At 51.5% G+C, this 17,810-nt stretch overlaps 6 protein-coding genes across 6 annotated transcripts; 5 read left to right on the forward strand and 1 right to left on the reverse strand.

Moving 5' to 3' along the window:
• Positions 1-354: 354 nt before the first annotated feature.
• DSM5745_05214 (uncharacterized protein) lies at positions 355-735 on the forward strand (the record flags this gene model as incomplete). The annotated part of the gene is made up of 1 exon (XM_026747230.1): positions 355-735. One exon carries the CDS (start codon positions 355-357, stop codon positions 733-735), a length of 381 nt encoding a protein of 126 aa, XP_026604710.1.
• A 1,036-nt stretch (positions 736-1,771) lies between these two features.
• On the forward strand, positions 1,772-2,964 carry DSM5745_05215 (uncharacterized protein; the record flags this gene model as incomplete). Its single annotated transcript, XM_026747231.1, has 3 exons — positions 1,772-1,958; positions 2,017-2,087; positions 2,140-2,964. The coding sequence occupies 3 exons, from the start codon at positions 1,772-1,774 to the stop codon at positions 2,962-2,964; spliced, it is 1,083 nt and encodes a 360-aa protein (XP_026604711.1).
• A 653-nt stretch (positions 2,965-3,617) lies between these two features.
• DSM5745_05216 (uncharacterized protein) lies at positions 3,618-4,844 on the reverse strand (the record flags this gene model as incomplete). The annotated part of the gene is made up of 1 exon (XM_026747232.1): positions 3,618-4,844. One exon carries the CDS (start codon positions 4,842-4,844, stop codon positions 3,618-3,620), a length of 1,227 nt encoding a protein of 408 aa, XP_026604712.1.
• A 754-nt stretch (positions 4,845-5,598) lies between these two features.
• DSM5745_05217 (transcription factor IIF subunit TFG2) lies at positions 5,599-6,875 on the forward strand (the record flags this gene model as incomplete). The annotated part of the gene is made up of 4 exons (XM_026747233.1): positions 5,599-5,865; positions 5,931-6,195; positions 6,246-6,442; positions 6,495-6,875. 4 exons carry the CDS (start codon positions 5,599-5,601, stop codon positions 6,873-6,875), a joined length of 1,110 nt encoding a protein of 369 aa, XP_026604713.1.
• Positions 6,876-7,239: 364 nt separating this feature from the next.
• On the forward strand, positions 7,240-8,839 carry DSM5745_05218 (CCCH zinc finger protein; the record flags this gene model as incomplete). Its single annotated transcript, XM_026747234.1, has 4 exons — positions 7,240-7,285; positions 7,337-8,075; positions 8,123-8,226; positions 8,280-8,839. 4 exons carry the CDS (start codon positions 7,240-7,242, stop codon positions 8,837-8,839), a joined length of 1,449 nt encoding a protein of 482 aa, XP_026604714.1.
• Positions 8,840-14,010: 5,171 nt separating this feature from the next.
• On the forward strand, positions 14,011-15,950 carry DSM5745_05219 (putative bZIP transcription factor; the record flags this gene model as incomplete). The annotated part of the gene is made up of 2 exons (XM_026747235.1): positions 14,011-14,816; positions 14,870-15,950. 2 exons carry the CDS (start codon positions 14,011-14,013, stop codon positions 15,948-15,950), a joined length of 1,887 nt encoding a protein of 628 aa, XP_026604715.1.
• Positions 15,951-17,810: the final 1,860 nt, after the last annotated feature.

Genomic DNA, 17,810 nt, shown 5'->3' on the forward strand with positions numbered 1-17,810 from the left:
TGTCCATGATGATGGTGTGTCCAGGAGCCCGTGTGGAACGTTATCGTGGATGTTTCCGCCATAGTATTGCCAACATCCTGGTAGCTACCGAGTGCATGGGCCTGGTGAACAGTCTACCCCATATTATTGCCAATAACCGACACTACTATCGATCCATTGAATCCACGAAAGCATTGAAGCTTGGAAGAGTCAATCCATATCAAACCACGACTTTTCCGGTATAGAAGGTGAAGATCCCGGGTGGTGTATCCCCTGGATCAACGGTCGAGTCGGCGCAAACATCTCGTTCTCGAAGTCGAAGCCGATGATAATGCGATCATCCATTGGATGATGACCTGGTTAAGGATGGCAATCATGACTTGGCTCGGTAAGAGCGCTGAGTCGGTGATTGTTGACCGTTCAGTCGGCACGAGGAGAGCAGGTGGTTGGGGAACCTTGGAAGAGAAGCGCCGGGATGATCTTCGGTTGCGCTCTCGTTTCCGCCCACCAACACCTCACCCCTCATCCGTCAACATCATCACTATGCTCATCAAGCTCATTATTGGCACATGGTGTATCCGTGGAGGCCCATTGCACGCAACTGGAAGCTCAACTGCAGATCAGCAGAGCACCAAAAAGCTATCAAACTCACGCTCCGACTCGGGAGGGCTTCCTGCGCGACGGTCACCTTCAGAGGTCGGCCATATTACTCTATACCGAATATGCATATCAACGGTCTCGACCCTTGAGGCTTAAGTATGGACCACAATCGGCATAAGACATCCAAATATCAAAAGCGCACTTGTGATCACTGATCGCTCACCTGTCAGCCAATTGTCGCATCCTGGATCCGCCGCAGCCCTAGGAGATTGCCAACGTCCTTGCTCCCAGAAATTCGGTAACTGAGACAAGTTTCAGTCTCGTGACTCGTTCGGTCTACGCTGTTTGAGGCATGTTTTGCAGGAGACGACATCCAGGATATCCCACACTGCTGCTTGGACCTCGATATAGTATGGGCTACCTAATAGTTGGCATTGCGCGTTCAGGCGTCGAAGGCACACATTTGACTCAAATAGTACCATGATAAGATCCACTGTCTTGCTCGAGGCGGGCACGGGTGACAGCACTCCAACTAAGCTTACTCTTAGCTTGCTTTGGGCCGTGGTTCGTGGCGATCTATCGAACGGGCATAGTGTGGTCGATCTTCGCTTGACAGGCATATTGCTCCGGGTTCCACAGCTCATTGATGCTCAAGAACCAATATGCATGACGACACTCCTGTTATTTCTCTTTGAGAGGCCAATCATGTCTTCAGAAGTTGACAGTGCCTTCCTCATATCTGCACCATATCTCAAAGCAGCAAATAGGCCGCTTGAACACATGCATTATTTGACAATCTCTGCGCGCCGAAATAAGCTATGCACTATGCCCCAGAGTCCCTTCCATGCCGGTTCGTCCGCCACTGCCGAAGACTGGAGCATGGATACAGCGAGTAGGTGCCGCCGACCCTGCTGATCGGACTGACCGTTTCTGGGGGCATCTTGTAGTTTCATCACTCGGGAGCCTGGAACAGATGAGCTACTACATATACCCTTTACCCTAAACCTATTCCTCCAAAATCTTCTTCTTTCCTGGCTTGTTTTTCTCCGTCGGACTGGGCAGTCGCCGATAATATCTAGCCTGGTGCTGCTCCATTCCTCACTTTCGTGTTTTGAAACATCCCGACTATACTTTCCTTGATCCCAGACCTTCGTTCTGTCTAGGACTTTTCACGCGTTACTCGACCCCCAGGATGGCTCTAACTCATAGAGGTGGTGCTATGATAGCAATCGTGACGGTGCTGGTTGCCTTATCCCTTGCTGCTGTTCTTCTTCGGATTCTTGCTCGATACAGAAGGAGAGTTCGGTTTGGCATGGACGACTATCTTTGTTTCCTTTCCGCCATATTGCTTCTCGGAATGCTTGTTGAGCTCGTCTTGTGTATGTCTACATGCTACGCACCGCTATACCTTCAGAACAGTCACTAACCGCACCGTAGGGGTGCTAATTGGAGGTAACGGCTCTCACCAGGCAGACTTGAGCGAGGAAACAATCCAGAACTTCTACAAGGTGCTTTCAAACCCAACCCTGACCAAGGGACTATCATTAACTCAGTCCTCAGATCTTCCTAGCAAACCAATTTACCTACTTTGCCCTCAGCCCGCTCACCAAAATCTCCTTTGTCTGCTTCTACCGCCGCGTCTTCACAATCCCTTCCTTCCAGTGGACCTCGCTCGTTATGAACATGATAATCGCCCTCTGGGGCGCCGCCATCTTCGTCGCCTGTGGCCTCCAATGCCGCCCCCTAAGCGCGTACTGGGACCACACCATAACCGGCACCTGCTTCGACAGCACTAAGTTCATCATCGTCAATCAAGTCTTCAATGTCCTCGTGGACTTTGCCATCCTCGCCCTCCCAATCCCAATGATCTGGAACCTCCAACGCTCGTGGCAAGACAAGCTCGCGCTGAATGGAGTCTTTGCCATCGGCGGTATCGTCTGCCTTGCCTCTATCTACCGCATCGTCGTGCTCTTCTGGATCGACCCCGCGGACGTTACATACACAGTATACAAAGCAACGCTATGGACACACATCGAGCCGTCCATAGGTCTGACATGCTCCTGCCTCCCCATCATTCGTGGCTTGTTCCCGCAGTTCAAGCTATCAGGGGCTCGCCAGGACAACGCAGCGTACTATGTCCCGACAGACCGAACCGATACCTCGATCTCCCAGATCCCCCTCTCAGCCGCAAAGTCGCCTGCTTCGGAGAAATTCTTTGCATTCAAGCTTGAGGAGCGCGCGGATAGGTCCCTCTCACTTTCTCGCTCTCCTCGTGATATCTCTAGCTTCCAGAGTCCTCCAAGCCCGCTGGCTATTGAGGTTCGCACGGAAATCGATGTCGTGCAGAATAGCGGGCAGTCCATTCGATCGCATAATCAAGTTTGAAATACGGCTCTTAATTTGGATCTCGCCCTATGTCAAGGCCCTCGAGTCTGGACTCCGATTTACACATCCCTTTCTTGCTATGCACGCGCGACAGTATTCTGGATGAGACGACATGTCGAATACCTCCCGACGCGCGCGGTCTCTCGTCCTGGCGACGGAAGACCGCCGAAGCGCAGACCTGAGTTATGGTCTATACTCTAGGACAGGCACCTGCAGAGTAAGCAGGTACATGTACCGCTGGTTGGTCTGACCTACGTTGGGTATGTCAAGTGGCGACGGGTATGTTGAATTTGAAGTCGAGGGCTGGTTACCTCTGCTACCTATGTATGGAGGCCATGTAATGGTGTCAATGTAATGTCTTATACCCAATATGAGTGTTTATGATTGAGGTCGTCACGCAGCTTTTAGTCATGTGAAAGATGATAATCAATGTATTGAGATGGCTCCCTTGCTTGGGTAATCCAGCTTGTCGATGCTCTTACAGGAGGTATTGGTTTCATTATGAGTGTTCAATCATGAGCTTCATTAATAGTCTGACTGTTGCCGCTTCGTATTAGTGAGCTGTTTGTGCAGTGGAATTCTAGATAGAGAAAACAAGAGATGTTAGCGTACTCGCTCCATCGTCATTTCAGCTTGTCCAAATCAGAAGAATATCAGCATACCAGATGGCCCTCCGCAATGTTAGTCGCTACCCTTTCCACCCCCTCCGAGAGTCCCTGCACACCAGCATCCCACTGCCTTATATGGCGCCCTGTAGCAGTGGTACTTGATTCGAAGTAGATAATGCCGTCGATCTGGTCAATGCTCCCACTCAACCGCCCTTGTTCGACCATCCGCGCCGCATACGCCTCGGCCTTCTCACCCGCAGTTAGATCCCCACTAGCCTGCAGGCCGAGGATAGCGCCCAGCGCGTCGGTCTTGATGTTCTCATAAAGCTTGCTTGCGGCGACGAGGTTGTGCTCTACGACGGCTTTGTCGAGTACTGTTGTTCCATCTGCGGTCTGTGCGAGCTGGTGCGGGGCTAGACGCTGCGAGAAGGCGGCTACTTCTTCCGGCGTGAGGAGACGGTCGAGGAACATCTTCTCTAGAATGCCGAACTCTTCAACGGAGGTTGCGCGATCATCCTTGTATAATGTTGCTAGAGTTCGAGAGCGCTGTGGGCCGGCCGGTGCGAGAACGGCGCAGCGAATGGCGGCCGCAAGGGCTTGGAGTCTGTCACTCTCATCCACGCCGGGGGCGAGACTAACAGCGAAATATTCCTGGCTGGCGTCTAGAAAGCGTCTGCGGGCATCTTGGATTCGGGCTTGGGAGAGTCGAAAGTGTAGTTTCAACTCGTGGTCCTCGATCTTGCTCGGCAGGTTCTTGATCCGGTTGAGGAATGCCTCCGCACTAGTTGTGTCGTCTTCCTCTAGGTATAATCGCACGATCCGGATCCATAGCTTGACTTTTGCTGAGTCGGAAACCAGCCGCTGTGAGCTGTCAATGTGAATCCCCTGAAGCGCCTTCGCCGCCGCAATGTACTCCTCCTCAGATTCGTATGCGTCAGCTAGGATCTCGCGAATCTGGGCGTCCTGCTCCTCGACGGACGTGGATCGGGACTGGAGGAGGGTCACGGCGTGTTGGCCGACTTTGATTTGGGTCTCAGGTGTGAGTTTCCGTAGGATCTCAATAAAGGAGTCGAGGATTGGGCGGGCGGCGACGATGCTGAGATCTTCGCTTAGGACTGAGTCGAGATAGTAGATGAGGTCGTCGGCGAGCTGGGGTTCGGGCGATGTTGATACGGTTTCGGCGAGGAGGTCGTTGTAGAGTTGGAACTTGTTTTGAGAGTTTGCAGAAGATTCTATCTCCGCGAGGGCGGATGTTATCTTTTGAGACGGCATGAGGTCGTGTTGGTGAGGAATTAGAGCTGCGGTGTTCGGAAGTGGGGATGCTGATGGCTGGTGAAGCTGGAGATGGTTGTGCACTTATCGATGTTAAGGTGCACTTATCGATAAGAGCTACCTACAGTAGGTATTGCTACGGGAGACGAGGCAGCCATTGGGACAAAATAGATCTCGAAGTGGTGCTATTTCCTGCTATATACTATGTGAGCACATATCAGCATCAAGGTTCCAGCGAGACGCTCTCTTGATATGGTAACGTTGGAATTCCTCGGAAGTTGAATAAGGTGGAAGGGAAATATCCCTGGCGGCATCCGATATATATTTTGCTGACCACTAAAAGCTTAGTAGACTATACTTAACCTTGCTTGACCGTGGCGAGCCTTAGCAGCCTTGCTATCCTACCTTCTATAGGGCTTCTGACTCTACATAGAGTACTAATGACTACTCCTTGCTCTGTATAGCTCCTAAGGTGGCGCGCTCTTCATAGTTGTCACAATGCAGCGTGCATGGTAGTACAGCGGTCTCACCGCCTTCAGCTGCGCTCAATTCTGCAATTCTTTGACGCATAGAATCGGTAGTCCAGAACCGCCTTTGCATCATCTCAACAACCACTCGCTTGCGCCTTGCTCAGTCGAGGTATTCGCTGGTTCGCTGCAGTCGCTCACTTATAGCTGCGTACCATCAGTCGCACTGCCGTAAGCTTACAGTTGTTGCGCCCTTTCGTCCAACCCCGCTTCTCAAGCCCGGCGCCATGTCTTCCTTTATCAAGCAGGAGCCGGACGCCTCCTCGCCTTACATTAAACCGGATCCCGAAAGCAAAGACACTATTCTCGCCGATATCGACGACGAGGATCTGTACGAGGATGATGGCGATCTAGATTTCGCGAGTGCGGGACAGAGTCTATGGCTTTCTCGAATACCGCGGTCGCTTTGGGAACACTGGTCCAAGCTGGATGATGACGAGGAAATTCAAATCGGCACAGTGAGGATTGAGGGAGATATGAAGAATCCTAAACGGGTGGGGATTTGCGCAGGACTTTCACTCACCAGACTCGAAGCCGGCTAACTAAGCGTGATTTGTAGGTCAGTTTGCGCCTCAACGAAACAGAGGAGACTCGCGACATTCCGAAGGACTACGTCTTGGCGCGGCAGACGGTGAATGCGGAGAACTTGCTACACATGACTCAGAACACATATCTCTTTACGGAGAAGGACATTCCTGGCTACGAAAATCGGATGATAACCTTTGGTGAGACGCGGTCTGCTCTATACGAGTCGATGAAGCGCGAGGCGAGGAGAAAAGAGAGGAAGAATAAATGGGAGCCTTACGTTCGGAAAACAATTCCAAGTATGTGTACGGTCTGGTAGAATCCTGGGTGTGTGCTGACCCGGTGTTAGAGCGGACTGCTCTCGTGGGACATGTGAAGGAAGAGTTCAACTGCCTCCCCGTTGAGAACGAAGAATTCAGGATCCTGTCAGAGAAGAAGGCTCTGGAAGCTCTGAAGCCGAGGCGGGAAGTCAAGTACGTCGACAAGATGCCAGCCAAGTTGCTCAACCAGAGACACGCTCTGCCTGGAGACCAGGGCGCATTTGTGGTATGTTTCGGAATCGCATACACCTTCAAACTCCGGCTAACTATGTCTCTAGCAAGCGACGAAGCCAACGAAACTCAAAGCACAAGAAAACAAGACCACTCGTATGCCCCAGAACGAGCTGCTGGATCTTATTTACCAGTGCTTCCGGGAGTACAGATACTGGCCTTTTAAGACACTCAAAGCTAGACTTCGGCAACCGGAGGCTTATCTTAAGCAGACATTGGAGATGATTGCCCACTTGGTGAAATCCGGCGACTTTGCCATGACGTGGGAGCTGAAGCCGGAGGCGAGAGAGAGCAATTACTCGAATGCTGTGGATGTCAAGCAAGAAGCCGCTCCTGGTCTCGATTACAACTTTGACGAGGGCTCAGAGACCGATGCGATGGCTTCCGGCATGGATAACGATGACATGCAGTTTGAAAATGTGGTTTAGAGAAGTTTCTCTACTGTAGCATATGCACTTCCGGCGTTTTCTGGGGGTATGGATTATTCAATCAGGCGCTTGGGTATTCTGTCAATAATAATCACATCATACATACAATCATAACTTCAGTTTAGTATCATCTCATTCTCGCTTAGCCTTTAGTTGCACAGTGGACTACGTACTCTATGCCCTGTGACGGCGAGGGCACGTGCACGTGACTCATTCATAATATGCGCCACTGCGGAGTTGTAGCTTTCATCACTTTACCCCCTCAACATCACTCTACCTCGAGTCTAATCCCACCACCGCAGCATTAAGGCAAAGGTGAAGATATTTGTCAAGCTAACAGAGAAGTACTGAAGTTGTGGCCAAGATGTCCGAGGACCAGGACTTGATGGCCAAGATCAGTCAGCTTGCTGGTACGCGCTCTGCGAGACATGTTGACCAATTCAAGCTGCTAACTTCCACAGGCCAGATCAACAGGTTCAAGAATGGAAATACTCCAAGCGAGTCGCCTCACAATGATTTGCACTCCGGTCCGCATGTCGCGCGGCACACCTCCTACCGCGGTCGACCAGGCTGGGCACCTTATCGTGGGCGACCATATGGTCGAGGACGTGGCGCAGCCCCTCACCGTCACCGTACCCTTATCCTCAACAACTCCACGACCCCCGCTTCGCAAAGCTCGACGCCTGACGGAATGGCAATAGATACTGATGAGACTAGTCGCTCGGCGACACCAAATTCTTGGGTGACGAAGCACGCGCGACATATGCAACTGATTAATTCCGCCGTCTATGATAAAGAGGCCCAGAAGAGAGTTAAGGCTCTGGAAGAAACGCGTAAAGCGAAAGCGCAGAAGAAGGCTCAGATTGAGCAGACGAAGGTGCTGCAGTTCGCACAGGGCGCGGGTAGACAGTTTGCCTCGAGCTCTGCGCCTCAGGCCGCTGTACCTGGAGAATCTTCTGGGGAGTATCAGATCTTTCTCAACGACATACCATTTCGTGTTTCCCGCGGTGGTGGCAAGCTGATCCGAGTTTCTAGTGCGATTCCCACTCATTCCATGCTGGTAGAGAGAGCTGGCTTACATATATTAGATGACCCGAACACTGCGAACAATACGCCGAAGAGGGTGAAGGTTGCTGGAGTGACGTTCGTCCGGAGCAAGAACGGCAATCTTCATCGACTAGGTGCAGTAACATCGAAAAGGTGATTGGTCCGATTCGCTCTTTGTTAGTACAGACTAACGATTGCAGAATGCCCTCGGCAGTCAAGAAAAAGGACGAGCTATGCCAAAGATTCACTACGACGGGTACCCATTCTTCCCTCCAAACTTTCAGGTTTCCATTTTTGTCATTCGGTTTGCCATTGCATGGATCCCAGGGAGCTGTGCTAACCAACGGCTTTGTTTAGGTACCTGCTACAAGGGGCCTTCATGTCTATACATCCACGATCCCGACAAAGTCGCTATCTGCAAAGACTTCCTTCAAACTGGCAAGTGTAGCGCAGGTAATAGTTGTGATTTGTCCCATGAACCATCACCTCATAGGTCTCCTGCATGTGTGCATTTCCTTCGAGGTCGCTGTTCTAACCCTGAGTGTCGCTATGCGCACGTACGAGTCACCCCTGGCGCGCCAGTATGCAGGGCTTTTGCGACCTTGGGATACTGTGAGAAGGGCGAGATGTGCGAGGAGAGACATGTTCACGAGTGTCCTGACTATGCCAACACGGGTGTTTGCAAGAAGAAGCACTGCCGACTACCCCATGTTGACCGCGCAGGACAGATTCGGAAGAATGCTGCTCCTAAAGAAGCTGAAGGTGACGATGAATCCGATGCTTCCAGCGATGAAGAGGAGTTCGACGAAATCGGCTCCGATGATGTCGACTCGGATTACCTTTCGGATGAGGCAGAACTCATTGAAGGAACAGAAACTGGTGAAGTCTCGAAGCAGCAGGATTTTATCCGGCTTTGATTGTACTCCATCACTAACTTGCAGTCTGTAATCTCTGGGCTGGCTCGCATTCGGCGTTCGGACGGGGCCACGAGGAGGGCGGATAGAGCGAGAATCCTCTCAGTTTGGATACATAGTTGACTATCCACTCGTTATTGCTTTCTTGAAGATACCCCAGATACCCTCTTCGACTTTGTACGGCATGATTCTCGCAGTTTCTTTCGGGAGTTATATGGCGCGGTATTGGATGGTTATCAAGGTTGTAGAATATCTTCATTCATGACGAGATTAGGAATTCAATGAAGTTGCTTAGCTTTACCTACCTTCTTTCTTTTTCTAGAGTAAGTCGAGAACCCCGCAATATGGTCTTCTTCCCGGGGCATCCCCAAGTATCCGACTCCCCTCACTCTCACCCAGAAGTATGAGTCACTACCAGACCGACCTCCAATTCAAAGAAAGCCCCAACTTCCAAATCAAACTTACGTCAGGTAGTAACCGCCCAGCAGGATTCGCACTAGGATGTTTACCCACATCAACTAATATAGTACCCAACTCGTGCATTGCATCGCCATGCCATGCCCTGGCTATGCAGGCTACCGAAGACACGCTGTACGAAGCATGTATCTGTACCTGGTCCCCGGGCTGTCAAATGCCTACTGGTCCAGGTGGCCTGTGGAGCAGTCGGCCTCATTGCCCACGGCCACTCGGATGGCGGGATCGACTGGAAAGCTGCATTGCATTGCTCTGCTTTGGTTTCAGCTTTGGCTCTGACCCTTGGGGTGATCTGTGAGTGTGGATGTAGACTAGACTGCTGCAATGCGAGGCAATACTTGCACTAGACTTGAGAGGGCTAGTATGTTGCGAAGCTGGAGATGGGCATGAATGCCATCGCGGAGTTCAGGGTACATCCGCAGTGTGTTGCTGCGTTAACCACGCGTTGAGGGGCCAGGCGATTCTCTTCATGGTTCATTTGTTGTAGAGATTGAGATTGGCAAGCTAGGGCCCAACTCTGTAGTTGGAACGTGCGGTGGTCCAGGGGAGATTACCGCAGGCAGGCAGGTGGACTGCGAGCCTCGAGGGCCGAGTCTTTCTTTGTTCGTGCACATCTTTCAGTCGGGCGCTGAATGCTGGATCCTGCATTACCGGGACCCGGCATTCAGTTCTCACTGTAAGGTCTTTGGCGCCTAGGGCGTCTGTAGTACCTGGCTAGTTCAGCATGTCTTCTTGTTGAGGTAATCTGTTTTGTGCTGGTTGTGCCGGCAAGCAGATATCCAGGAACTATACGGAGAAGTCCGAGCACACCACATGGAGAACGGAGTCCAACTTTCTAGAAAGAATCCACATAATCATTGAGTCAGGATACATTTCCCATTTCAAGTAATACTCCTATCTCAGATTCACATGAAATATCCGTAGAATCGAGGCCGAGGAGTCCATATTCCAATTCTTGACCGCTGCTTGGGAGAACTACAACTGAAACCGAGCCTGGATGTCGAAAGTCTTGAACCTCGACCGTAACTCCTTGATACTTTCGACATCAAGATTTCCGTCCCAGTCTTAGTACCTGATTGGGCTCTTTTACCGCTCTTTGCGCAACTCAGGGTAATGGTGCACCGCGCGCGGACCTTGAGCTTGCGACGCAGCGTTTCTTGGAGTCCTTCGTGCACAACGACCATTTATGTCTCGTGCATGAGATATGTCCATTGTAGAACAATCTATAAGCAGCAATGGCATGACCAGATTGTATCACCGTTAAAGTTCAGAATCAACGTTGGGCACTAGATCGTGCAGCTGGTCCGAGAAGGATCGGCATGGTTCATGGAACTAAGCCAATGTCAGCCATAATTCGGCTAACGTTCCTTTAACATCATGAATGATTCTGCCTTGTATGACTATTGAGTTTCGGAAGATTACTTACCTTGAAAGGCAGATTCCTCTCAAGCCTTGTTTTCCTCCTTGTTAGCGATCTCTAATGTTGTATCCGTAAGGTAATGATGCCTCGTAGAGTCTATATTCCGACTCGCCCGAGAGCAATAACATATCATTCGGTCATAGACGTTAGAATGGAGCCAAGGACTATCTACGGAGATGTTTTGGATGTCCTGATTTGGGTGAAGAGATTTAAACACTCCACAGAATGATCGCGCCCTGTCCTGCAATTGGATCAGCCGCGCTTGTACACCGCCAGAATGGCGTCTCTAGCAGCGTCACCGTAGGGTGAGCCTTCTCGATATAGAGTATCGTCCGGTCTCAGAAAACCAAAGCGAAAGGTTCGGAGGAGAAAGCCTCACTACTGTCTTTCTGAGTTCTGCGTCGCCGCGGGAGCATATGCTTCGAAAGGAAAGAAGGATCCAAGAGGTCATAGGATGACTTGTCCGAACGAAGTCGAAGGCCCAGCGCATCTAACTTGTCGAGGCAGAAAGAAGGTTCTCATCGTGATACCATCTCGAGGAATTGCGCACGCCGGGATCCACGGGTTGGGCCTTGAATAATCCACGATATCAAATAATGTAGGCATGAGGACGAGACCAAAGGGCGACGGGAGAGTTCCCATTCGCTTATCTGGCACCTCGCCACTTCCTTTTTGTCTGCTCCTATTATTGATTCAAGTACCTCGCAGACATGGGCGAGGTGCCGTGGTCTTTGTTCCATGGACACCGGCATTTGTTACTTCGCGAATCGACGACGGTCAGGCTGGAGAACGTGGCAGAGGCGATGACGTCTGGTGGTATTCGCGACTTCTGAAACGCGTTCAGTGTGACTCAGAGTCTTTGGTCCGTAAAGATGGACTCGTTGGAGACAGAAGTACGGAGTAGATACGTTTCGTAGTTCTCCAGTTGACGGCGGGCCTCGGGAGATGGAGTGCCTTGACCAGGAAGGTAGCTTGACGATGATGCTTCGAGAAGGAGAGCAAATCATGCCTCCTGCATATAACGGTGGACCAGGACCAGTGACGCCCTGATTGATGTTTCATCTTATCTGATGCAGAGTCACGCTGTACTACCCGCCGAGTTATGCGCTCTGACAGCATTGCCCGAGGAGGACATCGACATGATTCGGTCCTCCTAACAACCAAACTGTGCCAATACTGCCAATTAATGCATCAGGCGCATTCGTTGCCTGCCCGTTCCGAGTAGACCTAAATAGAGTGTCTGGGTGAGTAAGTCAACTGAGTCGAGGAGTGTCTTGCGGCCCCGTGACCCGGCACGTAAGGATGCAGTGACTTCATGCGCAACACCGGACGAACCTATCGATCGCCCTCGTCTCAGCGAAGCTCTGCCGCAATCAACCCGCCTTGTCCCTGTGCGACACCCATTTGGCTCGAACAGCCCTCGAGGAATCCCCTATCAACGTGCAATACTCCGGCAATTGCGTGGACACGGTGGGACGGATGATGTCTATGCTCCTCAGCAATCTCCGACAACGTCCCGGTTGACACCCCGCCTGGGAGATCACTGAGAGTTGATTCCTTACTCTTTTTGGATTATGCGTGGACCGCGGTCCGATAGATGGCAGCTCGTCTTTGGGAGACTGACGGTAAGCTCGAGCAGAACGGCCGCAATAGGAAGGAGGGGCACTAATAAGTTCCTCTAGTTCCTACTGAGCAAGCAAATTGGTTTCTCGACGGGGTCTAATTATTCTGACGGAATCGATTGAAATTCCATGCATCCGCCTTGCTTCGGTAGTACTACAAGCATCGCCATATCGGCCGAGCACGGACACGGAGAGCCTGCTCCGACTCTCCGAGTACGTGACTATGCCAGTCACTACTATGATACGGAGTACGTCTTTGGTACACTAAACCAGACTGGGCCCGTCACTGATCGATCACTGGAGCCCTGGATCCCTACGGGCCGGCCCTAAATGTACCAGAGATACCGGTTTTTTTCAGGGAAGCTGGAACTATGACATGCTTGGGTCACAATGCCATAAGGGCAGTGACAGTCAGTACAGTACTTTTTCCTCGGCCTACCCCTCTAGTCGCACTGTCGCAGCGATGAGCGTCCAACCTTGTATGGGCCGCCGGGAGGGTCACACTAAGCTGGGATTGATTGGTTCTGCCAGGCTGAGAAAAAGACGGCCTATACAATCATTCATCTGATCGCTGCCCCTCTTTCGTCTCAAACAGGAGACTCTCTGCGGGCAGAGCGTATGACTGGGCGTTTTGGCTCTGTAATCCGAAATTACCTTTAACCCAAAAGAGAAGCGAAACGATCATGAGATGGAGTTGGATGATGCACCCTGACCAAGCGCACAGACGGCTTCCTTTTGGGCAGCATCCTCAGTCCTCAAGCAGAGGCGCATGAACGGCTGAGATGGGGCAGACTCAGGTACACTTGATCAACAGGAAGGATTGACTGTTTGAGGGCGAAGAGGGAGCGGAAAACCAATCATCCGGGGATGGATGTGATGGAGGCTCAGAGTCGGGCTGTGAGTAGTGGAAGGATACCCATTGCTGGATCGTCCTGAAGGCCGTCCGTGCGAGAACGGGTTACGGGAGGGTGTCGCAAACGACAGCGAGCAGAGTGCTTGATAGGCCACGGCTCTGTTTACAGTGTATGGATCGCCCGAGGGTCCACGGTTCCCAGTATTATCTAAGGCAGCGACTGTTTGGGATCTCCTCTTGATGCTTATTCATCTGCTCTGAATGCCAAACTGCCCCGAGCTGCACGTCTGCCCAACGAAGCATCCAATAATCGAGGCCCGTTAAGCTCGGAAGCCCTCAGAAATCGTCGCCTCGTTCTTGACTTTTTGCTGACCGCCGAATGTCTGAATCGGTCGATCCAGAGTCTCTGCCATTGATTTGATCTTTGCTACTCTTGGGTTGAATGTTATTTTGTTCTATTTTTTCTGACTTTTTGATTTGATTTTCCTGGCGAACGGATTCAGGTACACAACCCTCTGCCCTCTCCATAACGCGATCAGGTAGTTATATTCACTTTCCCCTCCCACTCCATCACCTGCCTTCTACATCGCTCTGCGGTATCTGCCTCTGGCCTCCTGTCTTCTTCATCTATCGCATCATCACCTCCTCCGCCCTCTCCTCATCTCATCTCTCATATCCTCGTCCATCTACCTCTCTTCTACATCTATTCTTGTACCCCCACCCCGCACATCAACACACCGCCTCTTGTATCACCTCAAGGGCTCTTCTTCTTCGTCGCTCTTCGCTCCGTCTCATTTGCCCAGTCATGGCAAGATATTCCCAACCAGTCTTTGACTTTTATCACCAGCATCCCTCCACCTTGGACGTAAAGACACAGTCATCATCATCATATCCTGAAGACGACGAAATGAGCGTACTAGACGACAAGATCCTTGATACAACGTCCCCAGACTTCACATCCGCTGCCGACCACCGAAGGCATTCGTACGAGCAGGGCCCAGACACCTTCCAACATCGAGACTCAGTCTGGTCCGATTTCTCCCAATCAGTATCCAGCACCCAGTCTCGTCATAGTTCGCAAGTCGGCCACCCATTCTTTGAATCTGCCCCAAATCCTTTCATGAGGATGGATGGACTGCCTTACGTTCATCCTCAACAGTGGCCGATCTCCAAAGACTCTGGTTCATGTACACCATCTGCTATGTATGAGCATTACCCCACCGAGATGGAAAATACTTCGGTCGCTCCGTTCGCTGGTGGTGCTGTCGGCCCGGTAAATACTGTCAGTATGCCGTCCATGTCATATCGTCCGCACATGGGTTTCGCGCCGTCGGGGGCTGTCGCCATGTCACCGCAGTCAAGTCAGGGCTGGATGCCGGCATCGACCGACATACCTGATCATGGCTCTCGACCAAAGAACAGCCCTACCTACCGAAATAGCTCCCCTCTCAGCGTCCGTCGCGATGGCATTCGGAAGAAGAACGCTCGCTTCGAAATCCCGGCCGAGAGGACTCTAAACAATATCGACCATCTCATCAACCAGTCTACCAACGAGGAAGAGATCAAGGAGCTGAAGCAACAGAAACGCTTGTTGAGGAACCGTCAGGCCGCGTAAGTGACATCCCGTTTACAGTCTCTGCTTCGAAGGGCTAATAGGTGTTTAGTTTGGATTCTCGACAGCGCAAGAAGCTCCACACCGAGAAACTTGAGGAAGAAAAGAAACATTTCACGCAGGCCATCAACGAGCTCGAGGAGGAGCTACAAAATATGAGACTGCGCGAATCTGAACTTCTTCGCGAGAAGGACGAATGGTTGGCTACACAGCAGAAGATCTCGGAGTACATCAACAGCCTGCATATGGAAAAGGACGAACTCATCCGCGTTCACACCCTGGAGACAGCCGATCTTCGAAAGAAGAACAATGTTCTCAAAGAGACAGTAGAAAAAATGGAGCGCCATGGGAAATCTAACGCTCACACTGAATTTTCCGACTTTGAGCACTTGACCATGGAGAGCAGCCCCTGGGAAGACTTTACCATGGTCAACGGCCTCTCTCTGGACGCAGACCCCGTCGGCCATGCCGCTCAGCCTTCGCAAGCTATGGTCGTTGCCGCGAATGAGAAAGCCTCCGAAAAGACCGCCAACAACGAGTATCCTTTCAGCTGGAATGCTTTCTACATGTGCCTCCTTTTCGGTGCCTTTATTGCCTCTAACAGCGCTTCCCTTCCGGCTCGCTCCCTTCCGCGTCTCTCTGAGGAATACCGCGCAGAGTCTGCCAATGTTCTCAAGGCGGTGCTGGCCTCGTCACCCCCAGAGCTTACGCACTCGTCAAACCAGCCTGCCGTTTCGTCGTCTGCTGGTCCGCTCCCCACCACTATTACCGGTGCGGAGATGGCTCAGATGACGGGGTCAGCCTCCACGTCGAACCTGGACGAGCTTCACGAGAGTCTTGCGATGCCAACCAAGGAACAGGAGCAGGAGCAGCTTTTTGCTCTCAACGCTGAACAATATAACTCGCTCACCACGTTTGACGAAACTGGCGCCGGCTACAAGTCACAGCAGCCTACTAATCTACAGCAGGCATTGGCTGCGATGAGGAGCAATGCAGCGCAGGCCAGGATGCCTCACAAGGCTACCTCTGATGTTTACTCCCGGTCCCTCATGTGGGACCGTGTTCCTGAAAAGGTGATTCGCGACTTCCGACGAATGGTTCAGGAATACGGCGCTCCTGCCGCCAGAGAATAAGCTTCAGGCTTCCCCTAGCCTGAGTAGACCAGGAGTTCCCACATCAGCGATCCAAAGACAGCTCCCATTCTGCCGCCCCCGTTCCTCCAAGAGACCAATCTGCTTTTCTCACTTTACCTTCACCCACGATTTTGACGTCCTTCTCAATGACAAATCTAACGATACACGACTTTTGGCCAGCTTTAGCCAGACTTAGCCATATACATGCATAGAACAGCTTACGTTTCCTTCGCCTGGATATATGTTATCGACTAGCTTTTTCATGACTGTGCGACAATTTAGCGATGTTTTGATACTTTTCTGCGGGTTACCGGCGTACACGTGGTTTTATCAGCGTCCGGATCATGCCTTGGAACGGATCTCACAGGCCGCCAAAGCGCTTCTGCATTCTGTACACTCTGTACTTCCCTTCGTTCGGCGTCATTCTACTGCACTATGGGTAGTCCGACATGAGCTGAGGGCTCGGCGTCCTCAGCTACTCTTACTCTGAACCACCGAAAAAGTCGGATCAGAGCCGAACGAAGACAACATTTGTTCATTCTACTTCTTTACATCCTATCTTTGGGGTTCTTATTTTTGATGATTTTATGTTGCATATGCGGGTTGGATCAAACGACTGGACGAGGACGGCAATTGTGTTACGATTACTGATGATACGACTGATATGTTTATGAACCGAGATGTCCTTCTAATGTCTGATGATACTTGTTTACTTTTTCTTCTTTTCCTGTTTCTGGGCAGCGGGGCTGCCACCGGGGTGGTCTTTTCAGCGTTTTCCATTCTTACCCTACTTTACCTACCTCTACCTTCCTTGTCCGATCTTCATCATTTCCTTTGTTTGTCTCTATATACTCCGACAGGGTCACCCTTTGCTCTTGTTTGTTTTCTCCCGGTCTGGTCTGTCTCGATCTGGCTTGGGTCACACCCTCCAGACAGATATAGATCAGACCGGCCTTCCACTCCTTGAAGCATTCACACTCAAAACGATTTCTTTTGTGGCTCAAAGCGTGTGTACCAGCTTCATCTTACCATTCTTGGACCTAAACAAACCTGTACTGTATATATTGACAAACATAACGACTGATGACTTGATCCATTTGGACCCCCACGTGCTTTGTTCTCGGAGACGTACTCCGTAAGATTCTAGTAAATACCCACAACGCCTTCCTTGGCCTCGGTCCTTTCCCGTCTCTACACCGGAGATACCTAGACTGCAGTGCCGCAGTACATAGCGATCACGCGGCCGGGCACAAAAGCCGACTCTCCCGCCTTTGTTGAACGTTCTAGAGTGGAAAAAGAAGGCAAACGATCCCCAACCCCGCCCAAAAAGGCAAATTCTGGAAAAGTCTTCGCTTTCTATAGTAAGAACGGAGTAATATGAGGTCCGTACGGGTTACAATGGACGACTATCATAGATACGGAGTACGGTATTCCATGCAGTCCAGGTCTAGGTCCCACGACTCAGGCCGCGGCTCACGAGTCATTCACTCAGCCTGTTCGCCTTGACTCCTTGAGGTTCGCGGCCGGGACCGCGCCCACCACTTCCGGACCCCGGTCTGGAGTCCAGTCCATCAAATATCGACGATCCGATCTCGTTCGAACGAACAGACTTTACTCCGGAGTAGAGTCCGATGGTGATACCGATACCACACCCCGTAGACACCGCGGGCGACCATGTCCTCCGTCCGTCGCGACTCGCTGCTACTACTGCTGCGTGACGAACGATGGATCAACCCGGCACCCCACACATATCCATTGTACGGAGCACTCGGCCCAGCGCGCCATGGATGTATTTGCGTACATCATGTGTCGGGAGGCGAGGCCGTCTACTTCCTACTGGGCGAAGGGTTCGCTGGAGTG

The sequence above is a fragment of the Aspergillus mulundensis genome (genome assembly GCF_003369625.1).
Source record: "Aspergillus mulundensis strain DSM 5745 chromosome Unknown scaffold_4, whole genome shotgun sequence".
NCBI classification, from domain to species: Eukaryota; Fungi; Ascomycota; class Eurotiomycetes; order Eurotiales; family Aspergillaceae; genus Aspergillus; species Aspergillus mulundensis.